The sequence below is a fragment of the Plodia interpunctella genome, chromosome 19 (assembly GCF_027563975.2).
Source record: "Plodia interpunctella isolate USDA-ARS_2022_Savannah chromosome 19, ilPloInte3.2, whole genome shotgun sequence".
Classification (NCBI taxonomy): Eukaryota; Metazoa; Arthropoda; class Insecta; order Lepidoptera; family Pyralidae; genus Plodia; species Plodia interpunctella.
The window spans coordinates 7,881,327-7,899,777 of NC_071312.1; the positions used below are offsets into that span (position 1 = coordinate 7,881,327).

Sequence of the window (18,451 nt, forward strand, 5' to 3'; positions counted from 1 at the left end):
GTAGACGATACATTTATAGGAATGAGCGCGAACGCGCGTCGCTTTGAGGAACCTGAGCAATTATTGTCATATTTAAAACTCTTTATAAGTGAGGTCGACGAGGAAACTGATGGTGAGAATAGAGTAAGAATGGCCGAGGACTAAAGAAGACTTGCCATAGTCTGAACAAGGCCTAAACCTTAGATGTGGGTCACAGAAAGCTGCGGATGATGATTATGGAAGTATAAGTGAAAAATTAAAATTAAAATTGAAAAAAAAAAACAAATTATTCAGTTCCAAATGCATTCAAATTCATATCATTTATTCAGAAATTAGACCTTCACGGGCACTTTTTCTCGTCAATTTTTATATTTATAGTTATTTCACACAAGCTACAAACAACTCACAAGCTACAAACTAAATTCAGTTGAGTAGCATAAATTAATCTTTCAAATATAAGCTATCAAACATAACAAGACAAGCAGTATTATCCACACTAGAGATTTTAGATTATATAATAATTAGCAATAGGCAGTATTGTTACGCATAGTGGTATATTAATATAAATATAATGAAATAAATAATTACCACTAATGAGCATGGATAGCTGATGCAGATGTTATATAGCTCTTTCTCATCTGAAGTGTTACTTCATAAATTCGCGCCTGTGACGCTATGAAGCCCGGTGAACAATTAAGCGCTATATAGGTATGCGATGTTAATTACGTTTCGTGTTATTTTTTAATTATTAAAGAGAATAATAATCACTTATAATTGATGTTTTTACAGTGTCATTGGATTTTACTGTACCGTAATTATTTCTTAGCACTGTTTCTTCCCCACCATCATACACACACACGACTTCACCAGGAAAATAAAAACAACTAAAAATACTGCAACTTATCAATTTATTTTGACATCTAATTAAAATCGCTCAGGCAGTCAACTTTAAACTAAGTATTATCTGAAACTAAACCCTGTATCATTTTAAAAATCGCAACTTTCTAATCAGATGGTAAACTTTGACAATCTCAAAATCGGTTTATGACAGTTTAAAAATATCAACACAAGGAACATTAAAAACATTATTGCATGAAAAAGAACGTTGAGCATGTTCGAAATTTGAATAATACAATTGAGCGTTTCCACCGATTGAATTATCCAATTGGCCTGTAAGTTCAATTTGTCAGTAATTCCGATTGGCGAGTCCGATTTATAGGAAGATGGCGTGTTTGGGATCCTTCTCGTGGTAGCATTTCACGTAGTTCCATGCTGTCTGTTGTGGTGTGCTGCCCTTGTTGGCTAGGCAAGCGTCAATTAGCTTCTCAACGTTGGGCTTGTCAGCTGTGTATAGATAATCATAAATTAAGAAATACAGATTAATTGTTCTATTATCCTATAAATATTTAAAGACAAGAGGTCTTTAAATATTTATAGTATTATTATTATTTATATATTACATATTAATATAAATTATATTAATATTTTTATTATCATTTATATTACTCTAATATTAGTTTAGTAACATATGCCAGATGGCAAGAACGTTATTATATCCTATTATTACTATTGTATTGTTATTGTTGTAGCTTTAGCCCGCGGCTTCGCCCGGTTGAATTTCACTGCGAAAGCGGAACAAATATGATTTTCATACAAAATTTCACCCAATTTTAAGTTGATTTTTGAAAAAAAAAACTAGCCTATGTTTGTATAAATGAAGTCTTAACTATGTGCATAACAATTTTCATTAAAAGCGATCTAGCGGTTTCGCCGTGAAAATGGAACAAGCAGACAGACTTTCGCTTTTATAATATTAGCATGTACTCGTAATTGTCATTGTTTACTATTTCTATATCTTTTTAAAGTTTTGTTAGACGAAGATTTTGATGGAACATTGAATGCACACCTATATATATATATCTCAAGCTCTCATTTTTATTAATGATTAATTAAATAACTACGTAGCAGGCCTACCATCAACTTTCCAATGCAACTCAGTTCAATTTAGGAACCTAAAATGAATCGCATTCGTACAAAAAATTAAGTCGACGGTACGAATTTGCGATGCAGTTCAGTTTAGGCCGCAAGAGATGATGGTAAGCCCCCAGTACATGGAAAATAACAAGATGCTTCAATTCTTTCTACTTTTAACTTTTATGAGAGACTCATCCAGCAATGCACGTCCTACAGGACGTGCATTGCATAAATTGATCCTCGTCCTCCCAACTGTGTATAGTCCTCCCAATGATGATTAATTTATCACTACAGAGTATAAAACAAAGTCGCTTTCCGCCGTCTGTTTGTCCCTATGTCTTTATGCTTTGATCTTTAAAACTACGCAACGGATTTTAATGTGGGTTTTATAATAATCGTGTAATTTTTGAGGATGATTTAGGTGTACCTACTATAGTTTATTATGGTTTTTGCAGAGTGAAGTCGGGATGGGTCGCTAGTCACTTCTAAATCACTAGTAACTAATATTACACCTAATTTGTTCCTATATCAGTTTCTTTATCTCGTCGGGACTATTAATAAAAAAAAAAAATAATTCAGTGATTTGTCATTTTAAAAGTACATTTTAAAATTTGTATGTCATCATCCACTATATTACATTATGTTATTAACGAAACGAGATAACTCACAGAATTCATCATTTCCCGTTTAGTCAGTTCTGTCTGTGTTTCGGAACGACGTTGCTCATTCGCAGCTCTGACTGTAGCGGCGACCATTCAAATGTGATTTTATTTGCCATTTTAAAATCTGTGTAGTTGTATTTTGTGATTGTGAATGCGATAATATTATTTGTGGGAACAAAAAAGAAAGAGGTTTGCGTCAAACGTGCGATATTTTTGTTATAAATTGGTACTTTTCTATGACAGTTTTAGTTAAAAGCTAGGAGTTAAAAGCAGCGACCAATAAAATAGGAATATAAAATAATGTTAACTAACTTAATAGTTTTATAAAACTTATTGCTGATTATCAAAAGTACTTAATTTTAGTAAGGATATTATATTTTTATTTTGATGAACCAACTTCTTATTTTTAAGTATATATGTTTTATTAGTATGACAGAGTATAATATATAATATAGTTGAATTTGCGTCGTTTGGTATCCGCCATATAGAGACCATAGAATATTCTTATGAGGGTCAGGTAAGTGGCTGGTCAAAAAATCAATCATACCATCAATTTCTACGGAGCGATTCCAATGCAACTCAGTTCAATTTAAGAAACTAAAATGAATCGCGATGAAATTCGCGATGTAGCTCAGTTTTTTGGTCCTGAACTGGATCGCACGTAAGCCCCCTGGGCTTTTACAGTTACAGTTAAGAATTACAAAAATATAGTATTTATTGTAATGGAAAAAAAAATAGAGTAAAATGAAAAATACTCCACATTACATTACATACATTTAGCTGATTCTGAGCTCCTACGATTAATAGCTGAGGAACCAATCGGAAAAAACTCAAGTGCAAGAAAGATCACCGTAAACACACACAGTTCTTAAATTAACAATATATAGGTATATATAACTAACCTGCGTTAGGAACCTTTGCAAGAGCGACATCCTTTTTGAATTTACCGTCTTTTGTCATCAGTTCTGACTTCACCAGCATGCACAGCGCGTATTTCTTGAGTGGTTCGTTTTCTGTCTGCAAACGTTATATCATTTGAATAGTTGTATCAAAACGTATAGTACGAGTAGAACAGTGTGCTTGATAAGTTATGATTTTAGTGCCTCTAAGATCTCTTATCTCATTATCATCATGTTCATGTTCCCGGGAACAGCCTGCCAGCCAGACTGGCGAGGCGAAGCTCGGGTCAGCGTAAAAATAATTTTGCATGTGCCCATAATTTGTGCACGTCCTTTATACTTCACTCGCGGTCAAAGTCAAAGTATTTATTCAAAAGTCAGACCTCCAAAGGCACTTTTTCACGTCAAATTTTAAATGATATAGTACTAGTTGCGCCCCGGGGCTTCGCTCCCGTGGGAAGTTCGGGATAAAATTAATGATGAATCCAGGTTATATTCTACCCGTGCACTAAATATCATAACAATCGGTCCAGTAGATTTTGAAGAAAGCGTAACAAACGTACTTACATATCCTCACAATATATCCTCGTATACACATATCCTCACAACCTTTCGCATTTATAATATTAGTTGGAGGGTGAATTTCACGACTGTTTGAACGCGGCGTGTAGCGTTTCATTAGTGTCCCACATTTTTTTTAAAATAAAGAATCATTCTTTTTTAATTAAACATTTATAAAATGAACATTGTACCAGTACTTTACTTATTTATAAAATAGGATAATTAAATTGATTACTGTGTATGCTACAATTTAATAAACATTAATGACAGCCCACGACGGCGGTGTTCAAAATGGTCGTGAAATTCACCCAGGAATTTAGTACCTTTTCACACATATTTGAGGCTTGAGGCAGCCATCGCGCAGCTTCACCTATAGCAGTACACACATAACACTAATACTATTATATCTACTACACTATACTAGGTATACCTTGAAGTCTCCAGTCTTTAGCTTGTTGACTAGCTGCTCGTCAGGCTTGGTTTCCGCGAGACATTCCGTCCTGTGCTTCTTCAGCTTCTCCTTCTGCTCATCTGTCAGGGCCTGGAGAAGAATAATCAGTTATTTATGTGCTTATTAAAAAGTACGTCAAAGTGCAAACCTAATTATTTGGTTTTTGTACACTGTTAGCAGTAAAGTTTGTAATTATATGTGTTGAAATATATATATATATAAATAAATAATCACTATCACTACGTATTATGAAACAAAGTCGCTTCCCGCTGTCTGTCCCTATGCATGCATAGATCTAAACTACACAACGCATTTTGATACGAGTTTTATAATTTAAAGTTATGGTTTGACGATCTCGGTGGCTTTGTGGTAAAGTGCTTGCTTCTGAACCGAGAGGTCCCGGGTTCGATCCCCGTTTGGGTCATGATGGAAAATGATCTTTTTCTGATTGGCCCGGGTCTTGGATGTTTATCTATTTAATATGTATTTGTTATAAAAATATAGTATCGTTGAGTTAGTATCCCATAACACAAGTCTCGAACTTACTTTGGGGCCAGCTCAATCTGTGTGATTTGGCCTAATATATTTATTTGTTTATAATAGATAGTGGGTTTTATAGTAGCCGTTTGGGTGTATAATTTACATGGTTTTACCCGAGAGAAGCCTGGATTGGAAAAGCTGCTAGTTTTAGTATATAAATGAGTCATTTTTAAGGCAAGACATAGCATTTCAGAACGACCACATTCAAGAATAAAATTAATTTAAACAGTACTAGATTTTGCCCGGGGCCTCGCTCCCGTGGGAGTTATAAGATAAAATATGGCCTATAGCAATCCTAATGGATAATATACTTTTCTAATGGTGAAAGAATTTTTGAAATCGGTTCGGTATCGTCGGAGATTACCCGCCCAAAAATACAAACCAACAAACGCCTCTTTATAATACTTAATAGTATAATAGTATTGATTGGTTCCTGTTATGATTGGCTTGTTGTATATTTTTCCCATTAAATAGCAAAATAAATAAATTAAGCACTTACCTGAGCCAGGACGAGGCAGACAGCGAATACGATAAAGGTTTTCATGTTGGCTAAGGGCTTACCAAACTGATGGACGTACAGACAAACGAGTATATATATAGGCGATGGTCCCGATCAGGATAATGGGTGCGGGAATACGGGACAAGCAGGGGTGATGAACATTATGGTTGTTGATAGAAATATGTGGGATCATTTTGTGCGTTTCTTATCGTCTTTGTAATAGGGTCTGTTAAGAGGAACTGTTGGAAATAATGCCAACGGCCACGTATCAATATCGTACCTATCGCCTCCGATGGGAGATTAACCCTTTACACCTACAGACGTTATAACAATTAAACTTCCTTTGTGTCTCTCACGGACACTAATACGTGAAAGGGTTTGATTCTCATGCTAGCTGTAGCCAAACTCAAACACATGCCGATGCGAATGAACATTGCGTTGTTAATATGCGTTTATTTACCGCAATGAAAACTCAATGCCGGTTGAAAAACCAATGGAGTCGGTATAACACATTACGAGCCAAAAATGTCGCGTTCAGCGTTTTAATAATATTTAATCTTCGTGTGTTTCCGCTTTACCTGGGTGTGACGCCTCGAAGTCAGTTCTCAACGCTAATAAATAACTTTTACATTTTGAAGATTTGTCAGCTATGATTTTATGTCCGCGTGCATGACGTCAATCCTTTTGTGAATTCTGTTGTTGCCTATTAATCAAACAGCTAATACTTCAATCGCTTTACATACAATGTATACATATATATATAGTATACTACTTTAACTACTGTGTTGTTCTATTTTTGACGACCTCGGTGGCGCAGTGGTAATGTGTTTGCCTCTGAACTGAGAGGTCCCGAGTTCGATTCCCGGTCGGTCATGATAGAAAATGATATTTTATCTATATAGGTACGTATTTGTTATAAAATATAGTATCGTTGAGTTAGTATCCCATAACCACAAGTCTCGAACTTACTTTGGGGCTAGCTCAATCTGTGTCAATGTGCTCATTTTGTCGTAATATATTTATATTTATTTATTTTATTTAAGGCGGGAATTAAATGCCACGACTTTTATTCTGTGAGTAGAAAATGTTTGGCACACCTGTGAGCAGTGCGTAGGTAGAGAGCTCTGGAATGATCTTGTTCTAACTTGCGATATTTCTCCGCAACCGTCCACACTAGGTGTTATATTTATACGAATTTACCGGTTTTTAACCTTCCGATGTCGCATGTAGATATAACTTGCTTGGGACCAGGAACGTCCTTCCTTACATATTTAACACAAAGTCGTTTAAGGCGTCTGTCTCTCTGTCTGTCTGTTCGCGATAAACTCAAAAACTACTGCACGGATTTTCCATGCGGTTTCCACTATTTTCATGTGATTATTGAGGAAGGTTTAGGTGTATAATTTTTTATGTTTTTACCCGAGCGAAGCCGGGACGGGCCGCTAGTAATGCATAAAAACTTGCTAAAATTAAAAAATTCTTTCTTTCTTTCTCTTTGTAATCTTTTCATGTTCCTGGTTGCGTTCGGTGCTGCGAAGCCGCGAAGCCCGTGGTGCGTAAAAATTACCACAAAACTCTGAATATAGCTAAGATTTATAAAAGACATTTTATACTTATCGACTAAAATTATAGCGAACGTTATGTAACGTGATATTTTTGACAGACATCATTCGAAAAAATGATTATATAAAATAACTATCTGCGCCTGTTGACATTTCGGAATAAAAATTCAGGTTATATTCTATACGTGTACTAAATTTTATAACAATCCGTCAAGTAGATTTTGCGTGAAAGAGAAATAAACATACATATAGATACACATCGTCAAAAAACTTTCACATTTATAATATTGGTAGGATAGGATAGCAGGTCCTTATTCTGGCTACACATTAGATGTACCTGAATTCGGATAGATGCCAACACGAATTACTTAATCTTGCATAGTTTGTATGAAAATACGGCACAGCATTAGAAAACAAGCAATGTATGCCAAGTCAAATCCCCGTCAAAATTTGCCAAAATTTTTCCCGATAGTGTACAATCTTGTCATTAGATTGTGACCAAAAAATTACGAGACCCGATAGAGAATCGTGCACTAAAATATTTATATTCGTTTTTAAATAAAATCGTGCATTTTATATGTTTTTACCGATTTAGTGACAGGCTACAGCCAGTGCCAGAGCTAGTGTAGGCCTCGAAATAGACTTGTTTTGCAAGGTTTTATAAAAACTGTATAATTTTTTTCTACAAGCCAGTGTAATCTACGTTAAATGTGTTCAATTTTATAAACTGGATACACACGTCTTTTTGTCTTACTTATTATTCAGATGTAAGCACTCTAATTTTAGGGTTCAGTGCCACAAAGATGGAACCCTTGTAGTGTTCAAGATATTTTTTTCCAGAAACACGTTGGTGTATTAAGTTGAAATTTATCTATAATTATTATGAAGAGGTAAGCATTTGTGAGTTTGAATGTTTGAGGTGGGAATCTCCGAAATTACCGAACCCATTTCAAAAATTCTTTCACCATTAGAAAGGTACATTATACAAGATTTATATAGACTATATTTTATCCCAAAATTCCCACGGGAGCGAAGCCCCGGGCAACATCTAATATCAAATACATGGGCTTGCGATCTTTTTCAGCTATATTAGAAATCTAATTTGTAAAATGTGTGATATTAATAGAAAGACCATAAAAAAAAAGTAGAATAAGGTTATTCAGTAGAATATATATATATATATATATATATATATATATATATATATATATATATATATATTGTTCTAAAAATGTTATACTATAAAAAAATTAAAATAAAGCATTATTTTATGGTCTTTCTAGATTCAGCTGTTGCTTATCACAAAAAGAGGTAATTTAAGTCTATACGGAACCTCCCGGTGTGTGTATCCAATTCACTTCACAGTTTATTTTATTTAATTGTATTTCTGAATAGAAATGAGAACCTTTTTATGATTAACATATATAATATATAAATCTCTCTTTATGATTAGCATAATAATCAAATAAACATACGATTAGAAACGTAAGGATTCAATTCTAGAAATCGATAAATATTTTTTTTTTATCATATAGATTTTTAATTTTATGATACATTTACAAGCAAAGTATGGCTGGGTTGCTTGTGAATAACAAAAGCAAGTCCTGTACCTACCATGTACCGGCTTAACTGATAAATTGCGATTGGACAATAACAGTAACTACATAATGCAGTAATCGCTCACTGACATCGTCGGCTTGTCCATTGACCCCACCAGTCTCTGGGAATATTATAACTATTTATCTATACTCTCTCTCTCTCTTCTCTCTCTTTCTCTTCTCTCTCTACGCACGACAGTTATTTCCTACTTACCTCCTTGGGAATAAATAATAATATGTTTTTACAAAAATTACTTTTTGACACATGCTTTTATTTTTGTTAGAAGGATATTATTGATTTCAATGCGTGACAAAGAAATCTTGTAGTAACCCGTTGAGGAGTTCCCTCGTCGGGAGCCGTTCCTGGGTGCACATGCTTATCATAATAATGTATTGTCATCCAAACTGAACATGTCATCCAATTAACAAAATTTTAGCTTAATCGGTTGAAAATATCTGCTTCAAAATTGATTTAAAATATTTGATAAGATACAAACATATTATATTGCCAGTTAAATAAAAGCTGCAGTTTTTCATTTTCACTCAATTTAAAGTCCTGTCCACTAAAATACAAATAAATAACTTAATACAATAATCGGCATTGACAGAGAAATATTTTGATATCAATCCAAATGTATTAATTCAAAAGTCGATGAAAATGTTGCAAACAATGGTTTCTGGCAGAGACACAGGCATGCGCCATATGGAGACTTGACTACAACAAACTTCACTTACACGTAAGAAAATACTGGCCACGAAGACACGTGCTCAAAAATATGTAGTAAACAAATTGAAAGTGTCCATTTATGAACAAATTGAATTATTTTTGAAAATGGAACTGCGCTCAAAGATTTGCGGTGAGAATTTTCAAGACATGTTTTGAAAATAGAATTATGTGTACAGCTACCTAAATTGTATTCAGTTTGGTTATAATCGGGTTTATTTATGTAGAAAAACCTAGTTCAAACTTTATGCGGCGTCTTTGAAAATATATTTTTAATTTTAAAATTTTTATACATAATTTCATTCAAAATATATATCTTATTTATAGCAATAAATAAATACAGAATTTCAACCAAAACAATGTAAAGAAAAACAAAGGCTTTAATTTGCAAACTGTGATAATTTAAAACTTTAATCAATTTTCTTCGTATAATAACATTTTTTAATATTTCATTGCAAAGTTAAATAAGTTTTGTTGTTTATTTTTCGTGATTTTTATCAACTTATTAAATCAATTAATTATTTTATAACTGGTTGCTTTGTTATTGACAATGAATGATATGACTTACTTTTTATGTCACTGGACACAGCTCCATTCTAGTTTTAATAATAATGTGTCCAATTATTACTAACATTAGTACCTACATAAGACTTTACTAACAACTCTGGACTATGTAATTTGAATGTGTCTGAAATAAAGTTATTATTATTATTATATTATTATTATAAAGGTCATTCTATTTCAAGACCATTGCAAACGTCAATATTTTTTTTTAACTTAAAATTTTTAAAATTATTTATGGTTGTGAGAGCTGTAGCTTAACAAAATTATGAGCACTGGCATAAACATTTGTCCCAACAGTGTTCAATTTCGAAACATAGATTATAATATATATATAATGATTGTGATGATGCCATACTACTTTATGCAGTAAAGCGCCAAAACAAAATCAGACCTGTGGTACGGTTAACTGCATGTCAAGGGTAAATTAACATGGATTCTATGCCGCGGTAATAGAGGTGAATTCACAATGAATCTGGTAAGGTTGATGTCTCGTTCACAGTACAGGCAACCCCGCACTGCGCAGGCAATACGCAACTAACTTCGCGTTAGTTATTTTACAACGGGGTGGAACGTCGAAAAACAACAATTTACTGTGACAAAATATAAAATTATCGCTAATTCATTTGCTATTTTTGAACGTTATGTGAAAAAATTGAACATGAATACGAAATGAACTCCACGCAGAAATAGAAATTGATTAGTTGGCGTTTCAGACAAAAACAAGGTAATATTCACTTATTCGTGTAGTATATTAGAATATATTAAGGTAGATATAATATCCAATATTGTGTAGAATTCTATAGTATCAAACTCTTAAAAATTATTACGAAGTAATCGATTAAGTTGCACAATAAACGTATTCACAAAATAAATATTTTGCTGTTTCCTGTATTGACATGTTTCGCAACATAGGCTTCAAATCTACTCATACACAGGAAAAACTAATTCCATACTTACTATAAATCTACACATAAGTCTAAAACCTAAATACAATGATAAATATAATTACATTTCTTGTTATAATATATAAAAAATATCAACAACATCAAGAACTCATGTGTTTTTAAAGTAATGTGCAGTTATTGATCTTGCGATTGCAGACATTAAATAGTTCTAGACCGAATTTATTGTCAAAAAATATAAAATAATCAATACAAATGCTTACAACACATAATTCTATTTTTAGCTCTCCCTCGCTTATGTACGTATACATGTACCTAGTAAATTGCTTTATTTATTAGACAAGGATAAATAATGATTCGAGTAATAAAACAAAGTGCCAAATACATTCAATAAGTATAAGTAAAATATATGCGATGTTTATATTAGTACATATAATTATAAGTGGTTTCGCGGTCGTTGACATCAATGAATTATAAAAAAATAGCACATTCGGGGTTGCCCGCACTGCGACCGATCGATACAGCCAACGCGCATGCGCAAACAACCCCTGAATACGTCAGTGGTGAAACGACGCGGGTGGCTGCTGGTATTCCAAAATGCCCAAGCCGACGCCTGTCGAGGACTTGATAATACCCCCTCAAGACCAGAAAATATGTGGGACAATATGTATATGTCAAATGACAGCTGTGCTCAGCTGCGTCGCGATTGTGTACCTCACAGTGGCTATTTACATGCCCTACTCCCGCGCTATAGCCTCAGGCATCGACCCGGTTCCTATTATGTGCACGACGACTCGAGCTGTCAATAAAGACAACTGCGATTGGGGATCTTGCGGAGAATGGTGTTTGAGCAAAACATCAGGCGCTTGCATCCAGATCTACGTTAACGTCAGGAGAAACGGCTCTTCTTTACTTCTATCCGAATGCGGAAGTGCTGCCAATAAAACATGTTATGGAATCGATCAAGAGAACGCCAAGAAATATCACTGCATCCGTGACGAATGTAGAAATCTAACAGGAACCTTCAATTGCACTGAAGGAAAATGTATTAACATAACTGATGCCTTCGAATGCGCGTTCAGGGAAACAGATCCGCCATTAAAATGTTCTGGAAGAAGAGGGAAGATTACATGTATAGACGTTCACGGGTTGTTTTCTTGTACAAGAGGCACTTGTAGAAAAATAAGAACACCATACAATTGTGACCGAAGATGCGTTGATATTCCTACCCGTAATAAGAATGTGATTGTGCTAAGTGGTGACAGAGTGTTTTTAGCTAAATGTGCTAAATTAGCTCAAGAGGATGGAGGTGCAGTGGTTTGGACTGATTCTGGAGAGGAAGTTTTAATGTTGTCATGTCATGCAGTTCATAATGGCACGTCGGGAGTTGTTGCTGTTGATTGTATCAATGCAGCTTTGTTACCTCGCAACGATATTTCTGATCTAACCAATTTTACATATCTCCAATACTTATATACCTCAAGAGCCACTCCGAACCGTTTCATTGCTCCTTCTGAAGTAGAACTTACTTTAGCTAATGATAGTCGCTTGATGATTAATTTAGAAGGCTGTGTAAACACATTGGCCGATGAATGCAAAGAATTTCTCAAAGATTATGGAAGAGACGGTGCCGATCATAACGCAAAAGCCAGATTTCCTTGCTTCTACACTGAAAATGACCCAGAAATCGTTGTTGCTAGATTTGATTTAGATGCCACCTATCGTCAATTTATTATAGCTTTGATTTTGCCGACAGTACTCGTTTTTGTATCGTGTATAACATTAGTACTGTGTCAAAAGACAATTGAAGTGGGTGATGATGCAAAGATGAGATTCAAAGCTTTCAAGAAAGGCGGTGTTCAAGCTGATATGCAAATGTCCCCGAACGATCCTGTTTCTCCACTCTGAGATCAGTCACGTGAGATATCAAAAATACTTTTTAAATCAGTAATATGTAATTCTAAATAAAATGCCCACTGCTTTAGTACAATACTGTTACGCAACCATAAATATTATATTTTTAGTTCATTTGATATTGAATACGTAACGACTGGCCTTGACATAGTTACATGTTTCGCTTTTATGGGGTGCTATGAGTAGTAGGTATTTTATTTTGGGAACATTGTAATTAAGACTTGAACAGCCCCAAAATTACGTTAATATTAAACTGTCGTTTATTTTCAATATCAATCGGTTCCCTTAAACTAATTTCAAACATTTACATTATTTCTTGCTTAATACGGGTATTAAACGCACACGTACTTTTCATACTTCGGATGTTTCGGGTCATGTTACAACGATCCGTGGTCACCAAAACTTCCGAAGTATTAAGGTACGTGCGCGTTTAACACACGTATTAAAACAATTAAAATTAAAACTACATCTGCTCTTTCTTTAATAATTAGTTTTATTTAGACTTATTCTAGTCTTCTCTCTGTTCCAGGCGTTCCCCTCCTCTGCGAGGGTCCGGCTAGTTCACTAAGAGACGACTAAATGCTTTCAATGCTTTCTTTTGGCTGACGTCCCTCATGTCTTCGATGAGCAGATCTCGTGCCAGCCTCTCCCCGGCTGCGTCAGAAAGGTCCACACTGCCTATGGGCGCTTCTGCGGAACCAGGGAGTCCAGAGTTCAAACCTTTGGAGCCAACAAGGGAGCAGCTGCTAGCGCATTTTTTCGAAAGATTTAAATTCTACACGTCATTATGTCTTGGAACGTCAGCTATACTTGCAGTATTTGCTTTCCTCTTCCTGATACCATTCGTTGTAGAACCAGCGGTGCAAACAATTTTAGCAGAATTCGTACCAGAAGCTGGTATCTGCGCGGTATCAGAGCATGTACACGCTGAGACACTGACTAACTGCACTTGGGCATCATGCAGAGAGGGCTGTACGACAGCGCATACGAAATGCCACAAAATAAGAGTGAATCTGAAACGGAAACCGTTCGAAGAGAACATACCAGTGCCGACGGATTGGGACGAAACAGATTTGAAATTCTTAATCAATCCTGAAGGGTGTGGTTATCCACCGAGGGTGAACTGCTCAGTGTTTGCCCACGAATACGCAGGACTGAAGGCTCCAAAGGTGTTCCCGTGTTACTACAGCATGACTCGGCCAGATTTAGTGGTGGCCAGGTATTCGTGGGACTCGACAGTGAGGGGCCTGATATTAGCACTGGTGTTGCCAATAGCGGTCTTCGTATTTAGTTTGAGTGTGCTGGCCTATTGGCACTGTCGCTGCTGCGAGCGGGCTTGCAATAGGCGAGTGCACGCCGAATCGTATGCGAGTAAAGAGGAGTAAGTATAATATCACATTTTCATCCATCAATGTATATTTGTATCTTTCAGGAGTTACTTTTTCTTTAGTAGACACTAGATTTGGAATTGGGCGATTGATTTATTTAAATAGATAGATAGAATTTTATTTGGAATAATAATATCCAGCGTGAATAATGGACTTTCAGGTCCGATAGTGATTTCAAGTTTGGCGATGGATCTTAGTCGCTGTAGTTTCATGGAACTAGTTACATACAAGTACGTTTCATGTTGAAACAATGCACTGTGCCGCGTGACAAACAACTTTATAATATACATTTTCTATATGAAACTCTTAAGTCACTGTAACCATTAACTTGATTTTCTGTAACTGCCTTATATTTGTTTACAGCTTGAAATTATCAAATTAATTGTTTATTTTAATTAAATTCAATTACTTTAAATTAAATATAGTCCATGATAATAAAGAATTTCTTCCAAAAGTCGAAAATAAAAAATTTGAAATGGGGAAATTGTTTTGAGTCATGGATGTATGTACATGATTCGGTACTATAGTTTTTGCTACATAAACTTTATTGCGTGCATGATCTGATTGCACTGATTTTATAGTTTCATTCTTTGTGAATACAAGGCGGTCTAGTTAGACACATGATTCAAGGTGATTCACAATGTTTACCAGTAGTAACGCCCTCTATTAAAATAAGTTTAATGACTTATTTTTCTTTTCGGTTTGGGTTTTCTTTATCAATTTCTTTATTTAAATTTAAACATTAAATTTAAACACGGAAATTTCACCTAAATAGTAATATCGCACTGTCGTCTTCCTAATACTAGTGTTATTATCAATAGAGAGTCTAGCACTATATACTTTAAGATTTTGTAGATTTTCATAGAAGTTGGTTATGGCTATCATTCCTTCCTTCAAGTATTATCTACCTTTCAATACTGGTCTTCATTATATTTATTTACCTGCTTTACGTCAAGATATAATAAATAAACAGAATATTTATACACGACTAATACAAAAAATATATATATACAAAACTTTCATTTTACGCGCATCGATAAAAACTTATTTTTGTATCTATTTGATCATGAATTTATCACATAATAAATATTATTAATATTTATAATTTCAGTAGTAAACTACTCTGCGAGCTTGACGACGATCCAAGTGACGACGTGTTCTGACGCCGAACGAGTGCCGCCCGCCGTCGTGCCTCCACCCGCTCCGGCTACACCCAGCTCTAAACCTGACAGCGAAATGACACAGAATGACAGCGTGACAGCGTGAGTGTATAGAGTGATCGCGTGACTGAACAGGCCGTTAGCTGAGTGGCGTATGTGTGGCTATACGCGTGAACACATAGAACGACAGCGTAAAAATATGACGTGACAGCGTGAGCGTATAGAGTGATAGCGTGACTGAACAGGCTGTTAGCTGAGTGGCTCATATAGCAGACTTATGACACTTGTAGAACTGCTCCCATCCAAAGAAAAGAAAGTAATTGAAAAATGAGCATAAGGCTTATTTATTGCCAATGTAAAATATGTCTATAACTGATGTTCTTAGCTCACATTTCAATGTACATACATTTTCTGGGTCAATTCGGCTAAGATGCTTTTTAGCGCGTTGGACTTGCAGTTGTGACAGGAGTGGATGGATGGATTCACATCATACAGCGATGGGCCTTATGAGTGACAGCATGACAATATAGAGTGACAGGGTTATATACATATGAGAGTTTGTGTCTTCGTACGTTTGCTTAAGAGCTAAGAAACTGTGCTGCATTTAAAAGTTTTACTAAATTATTAAAGATAAAAATTCTCGAAAAAAAAAAAAATCGCTGCTTCGTAGTGGCTACTCCGATTCTGGAAATTGTGATATTTTTTATAAAATTCAAAAAATATTTAGTAAAAATTATCATACACACATAAAAAACCATTATACGTACATAATTCTTGTGCGTTTCAAGTAAACTCTATATTACGAGCGTTGTTGTAACACAGTATTAAATTTTTGAAGGCGGGCAGCTTAATACACCAGGCCGCGCACACTGGCGCCCCCTTTAGTAATAAACTGTTCAATCAATATTTACGTACGATAATAACAACATATAAATAATAAAAATTTGATTTTGACATTTTTCAAAGGGGGCACCACTGTGCTCGATCACCTTAAGAAAATTCCATTATGAAAATTCTATTTTCGAAAAAGCGTCTCTTTCTAAATTTGAGCTATGCCGGATAGTTGTATAAGATTGATTTGCTTCCGGATCTTTATACCGGTTTGTAAAAAATAGTATGTAATTTAGATAGTCTCTCACAAATTATACTAAGTATATCTACCTACTGGCAAAACGGCTTAAAACCTTTATTTGTGTTGTAAATTCAGCGTAAAGTACGCTGAATTTAAAAGTAAAAATTTGAAAATTGAATTCAAAAATCGAATGTTTGTTTCCTTACGCACACGCGAATTATGAAATTATATAAATAATTCAATTTACTTTTTGTAGGTTGTCTTTTGCAAATTTGGTAGGTTGAAAAATTAATCAAACTTAAAAAATACACAAGTTTTTTGTATTAATATATGAATTAGGTTTTTTTTGTGTCTTAAATGTAACAATTCGTTGTTTCCTTTTTTTTAATTTATATTTTTCAATTCACGGACAAATGTATGCATTTATTTATTAAATTGTTTATTTATAGTATTTCTATCAACTAAGAATAGTATTAAGGTGTTTTTAGCATAGATTTTTTATCTACTCTCTGCTAATCATACATAAAAACATGCGTAGAAACAGTTCAAAAGATCTACTGCGAAATCTAGGACACTCGATTAATCGGTCATCATTTATTTAAAGTTTAAAGATACTGTGTCGAATAAGTATTATCATCTAATGATAAATCTGCAATAAAGTACCCGAAAAAGAAGAATTGGATACATTAATATTTTTACGCAAACTTAAAAAATATTTTTGGTGATCTGAATTTCCGATTGCTATAGCTACTCGCTTTTGACTTACAAAAAGTAATTTTTGTCCAATGCATGTATACATTCTTTGACGTTATTTAAATAAAATGTATTGTGTATACAATATGTGGGAGCGAGAAATAAAATTAGCGAAATATGGTAATAATCGATGTTTATTTCATTAAATATAACAAAAAATGTGTAGGTACTTGCCTATTTCACACACAAAAACTCGATGTTAAAATAAATTACATTCAAAAAAGATTAAAATAAAGTTGTGATACACATATTTTACACAATTTAGTCATAGATTTATTTATAAATATAAATAAAAGAATTATTATTTACCTGACACGGTGTGCAGACGAAACCAAAGCGTGTCTCGTCGGGCAGTGTACAGGGTTTTTATAGTGACGCATGTCAAACGACGTGGGGGGGGGGGGGGGTGAGCGTCATAACAATCGACATAAAGAAACCGTTTCAATTAAAAAAAAAAAAACAATATTAACGATTAAAACTATTTTTCTCCCACATACATACAGCCTATAAATACCTATACTTGTATTTAAAAATCTGCCATATTTTTGTGATATTAGCGCTTATTGTGTACAAAAATATTTCTAAAATGTAAGATATAATATTCTTCAAATTCAATAATAATATTATTTTTATTATTAAATATTTAATATTTAAATGTATATATTTCATTTATTTAATATATATTTCAACAGTGTGTTTAATTAGGTCCTTTAGTAGAAATGTTTAGTTTAACAGAACAATTTTAAGAATTTTATCAGAGTCTAATTATTATATTATTGAAAAATAATATATCACTCAAGAATAACTAATATTGGAATAAGAAAAGATTTATCTGAAATTACTTATTTTTCTGTTAGAACGTATTCTTCTATTGGTTAGAATATAAATCTTAGTTGTGGAAGTAATTTTTATTTTTTCTCGACTATATTTTCTTCTTTTCATGCTAATGTGATAAAAAGATTTGGTGCATTTTTAATTCAGCAGTATTACCTGCTACAATCATAAATTATATTTAATATTTATAATTTTAATTTAAATTTACAATTTTCAATATATAAAATTTTGGTTAAAAATTATCTAAGGAAAGCTTTTGTAAATAATTCGAACATATTATTGTACATAATCAATTTCCTGTTAATAAAATAAATTGTGTGACTTTTTAGATTTAGCAAGATATAATTGTGAGTCACAACTTGCACCATGAGGCGCAAAAGACACAAATCTATGACAAATAAAGCTTGTTTTTTAA

The 18,451-nt window shown here is 33.9% G+C and overlaps 3 protein-coding genes across 3 annotated transcripts; 2 read left to right on the top strand and 1 right to left on the bottom strand.

Moving 5' to 3' along the window:
* Positions 1-870: 870 nt before the first annotated feature.
* On the bottom strand, positions 871-5,697 carry LOC128678156 (general odorant-binding protein 56a). The gene is made up of 4 exons (XM_053759503.1): positions 5,566-5,697; positions 4,506-4,616; positions 3,518-3,632; positions 871-1,323 (listed from the first exon to the last, which is right to left on the bottom strand). Exons 1-4 carry the CDS (start codon positions 5,608-5,610, stop codon positions 1,193-1,195), a joined length of 402 nt encoding a protein of 133 aa, XP_053615478.1. The 5' UTR covers positions 5,611-5,697; the 3' UTR covers positions 871-1,192.
* Positions 2,700-12,823, top strand: Teh3 (tipE homolog 3). The gene is made up of 2 exons (XM_053759500.1): positions 2,700-2,804; positions 11,401-12,823. The coding sequence occupies exon 2, from the start codon at positions 11,513-11,515 to the stop codon at positions 12,821-12,823; it is 1,311 nt and encodes a 436-aa protein (XP_053615475.1). The 5' UTR covers positions 2,700-2,804; positions 11,401-11,512.
* Positions 12,824-13,443: 620 nt separating this feature from the next.
* On the top strand, positions 13,444-18,451 carry Teh2 (tipE homolog 2). The gene is made up of 2 exons (XM_053759501.1): positions 13,444-14,210; positions 15,329-18,451. The coding sequence occupies exons 1-2, from the start codon at positions 13,444-13,446 to the stop codon at positions 15,378-15,380; spliced, it is 819 nt and encodes a 272-aa protein (XP_053615476.1). The 3' UTR covers positions 15,381-18,451.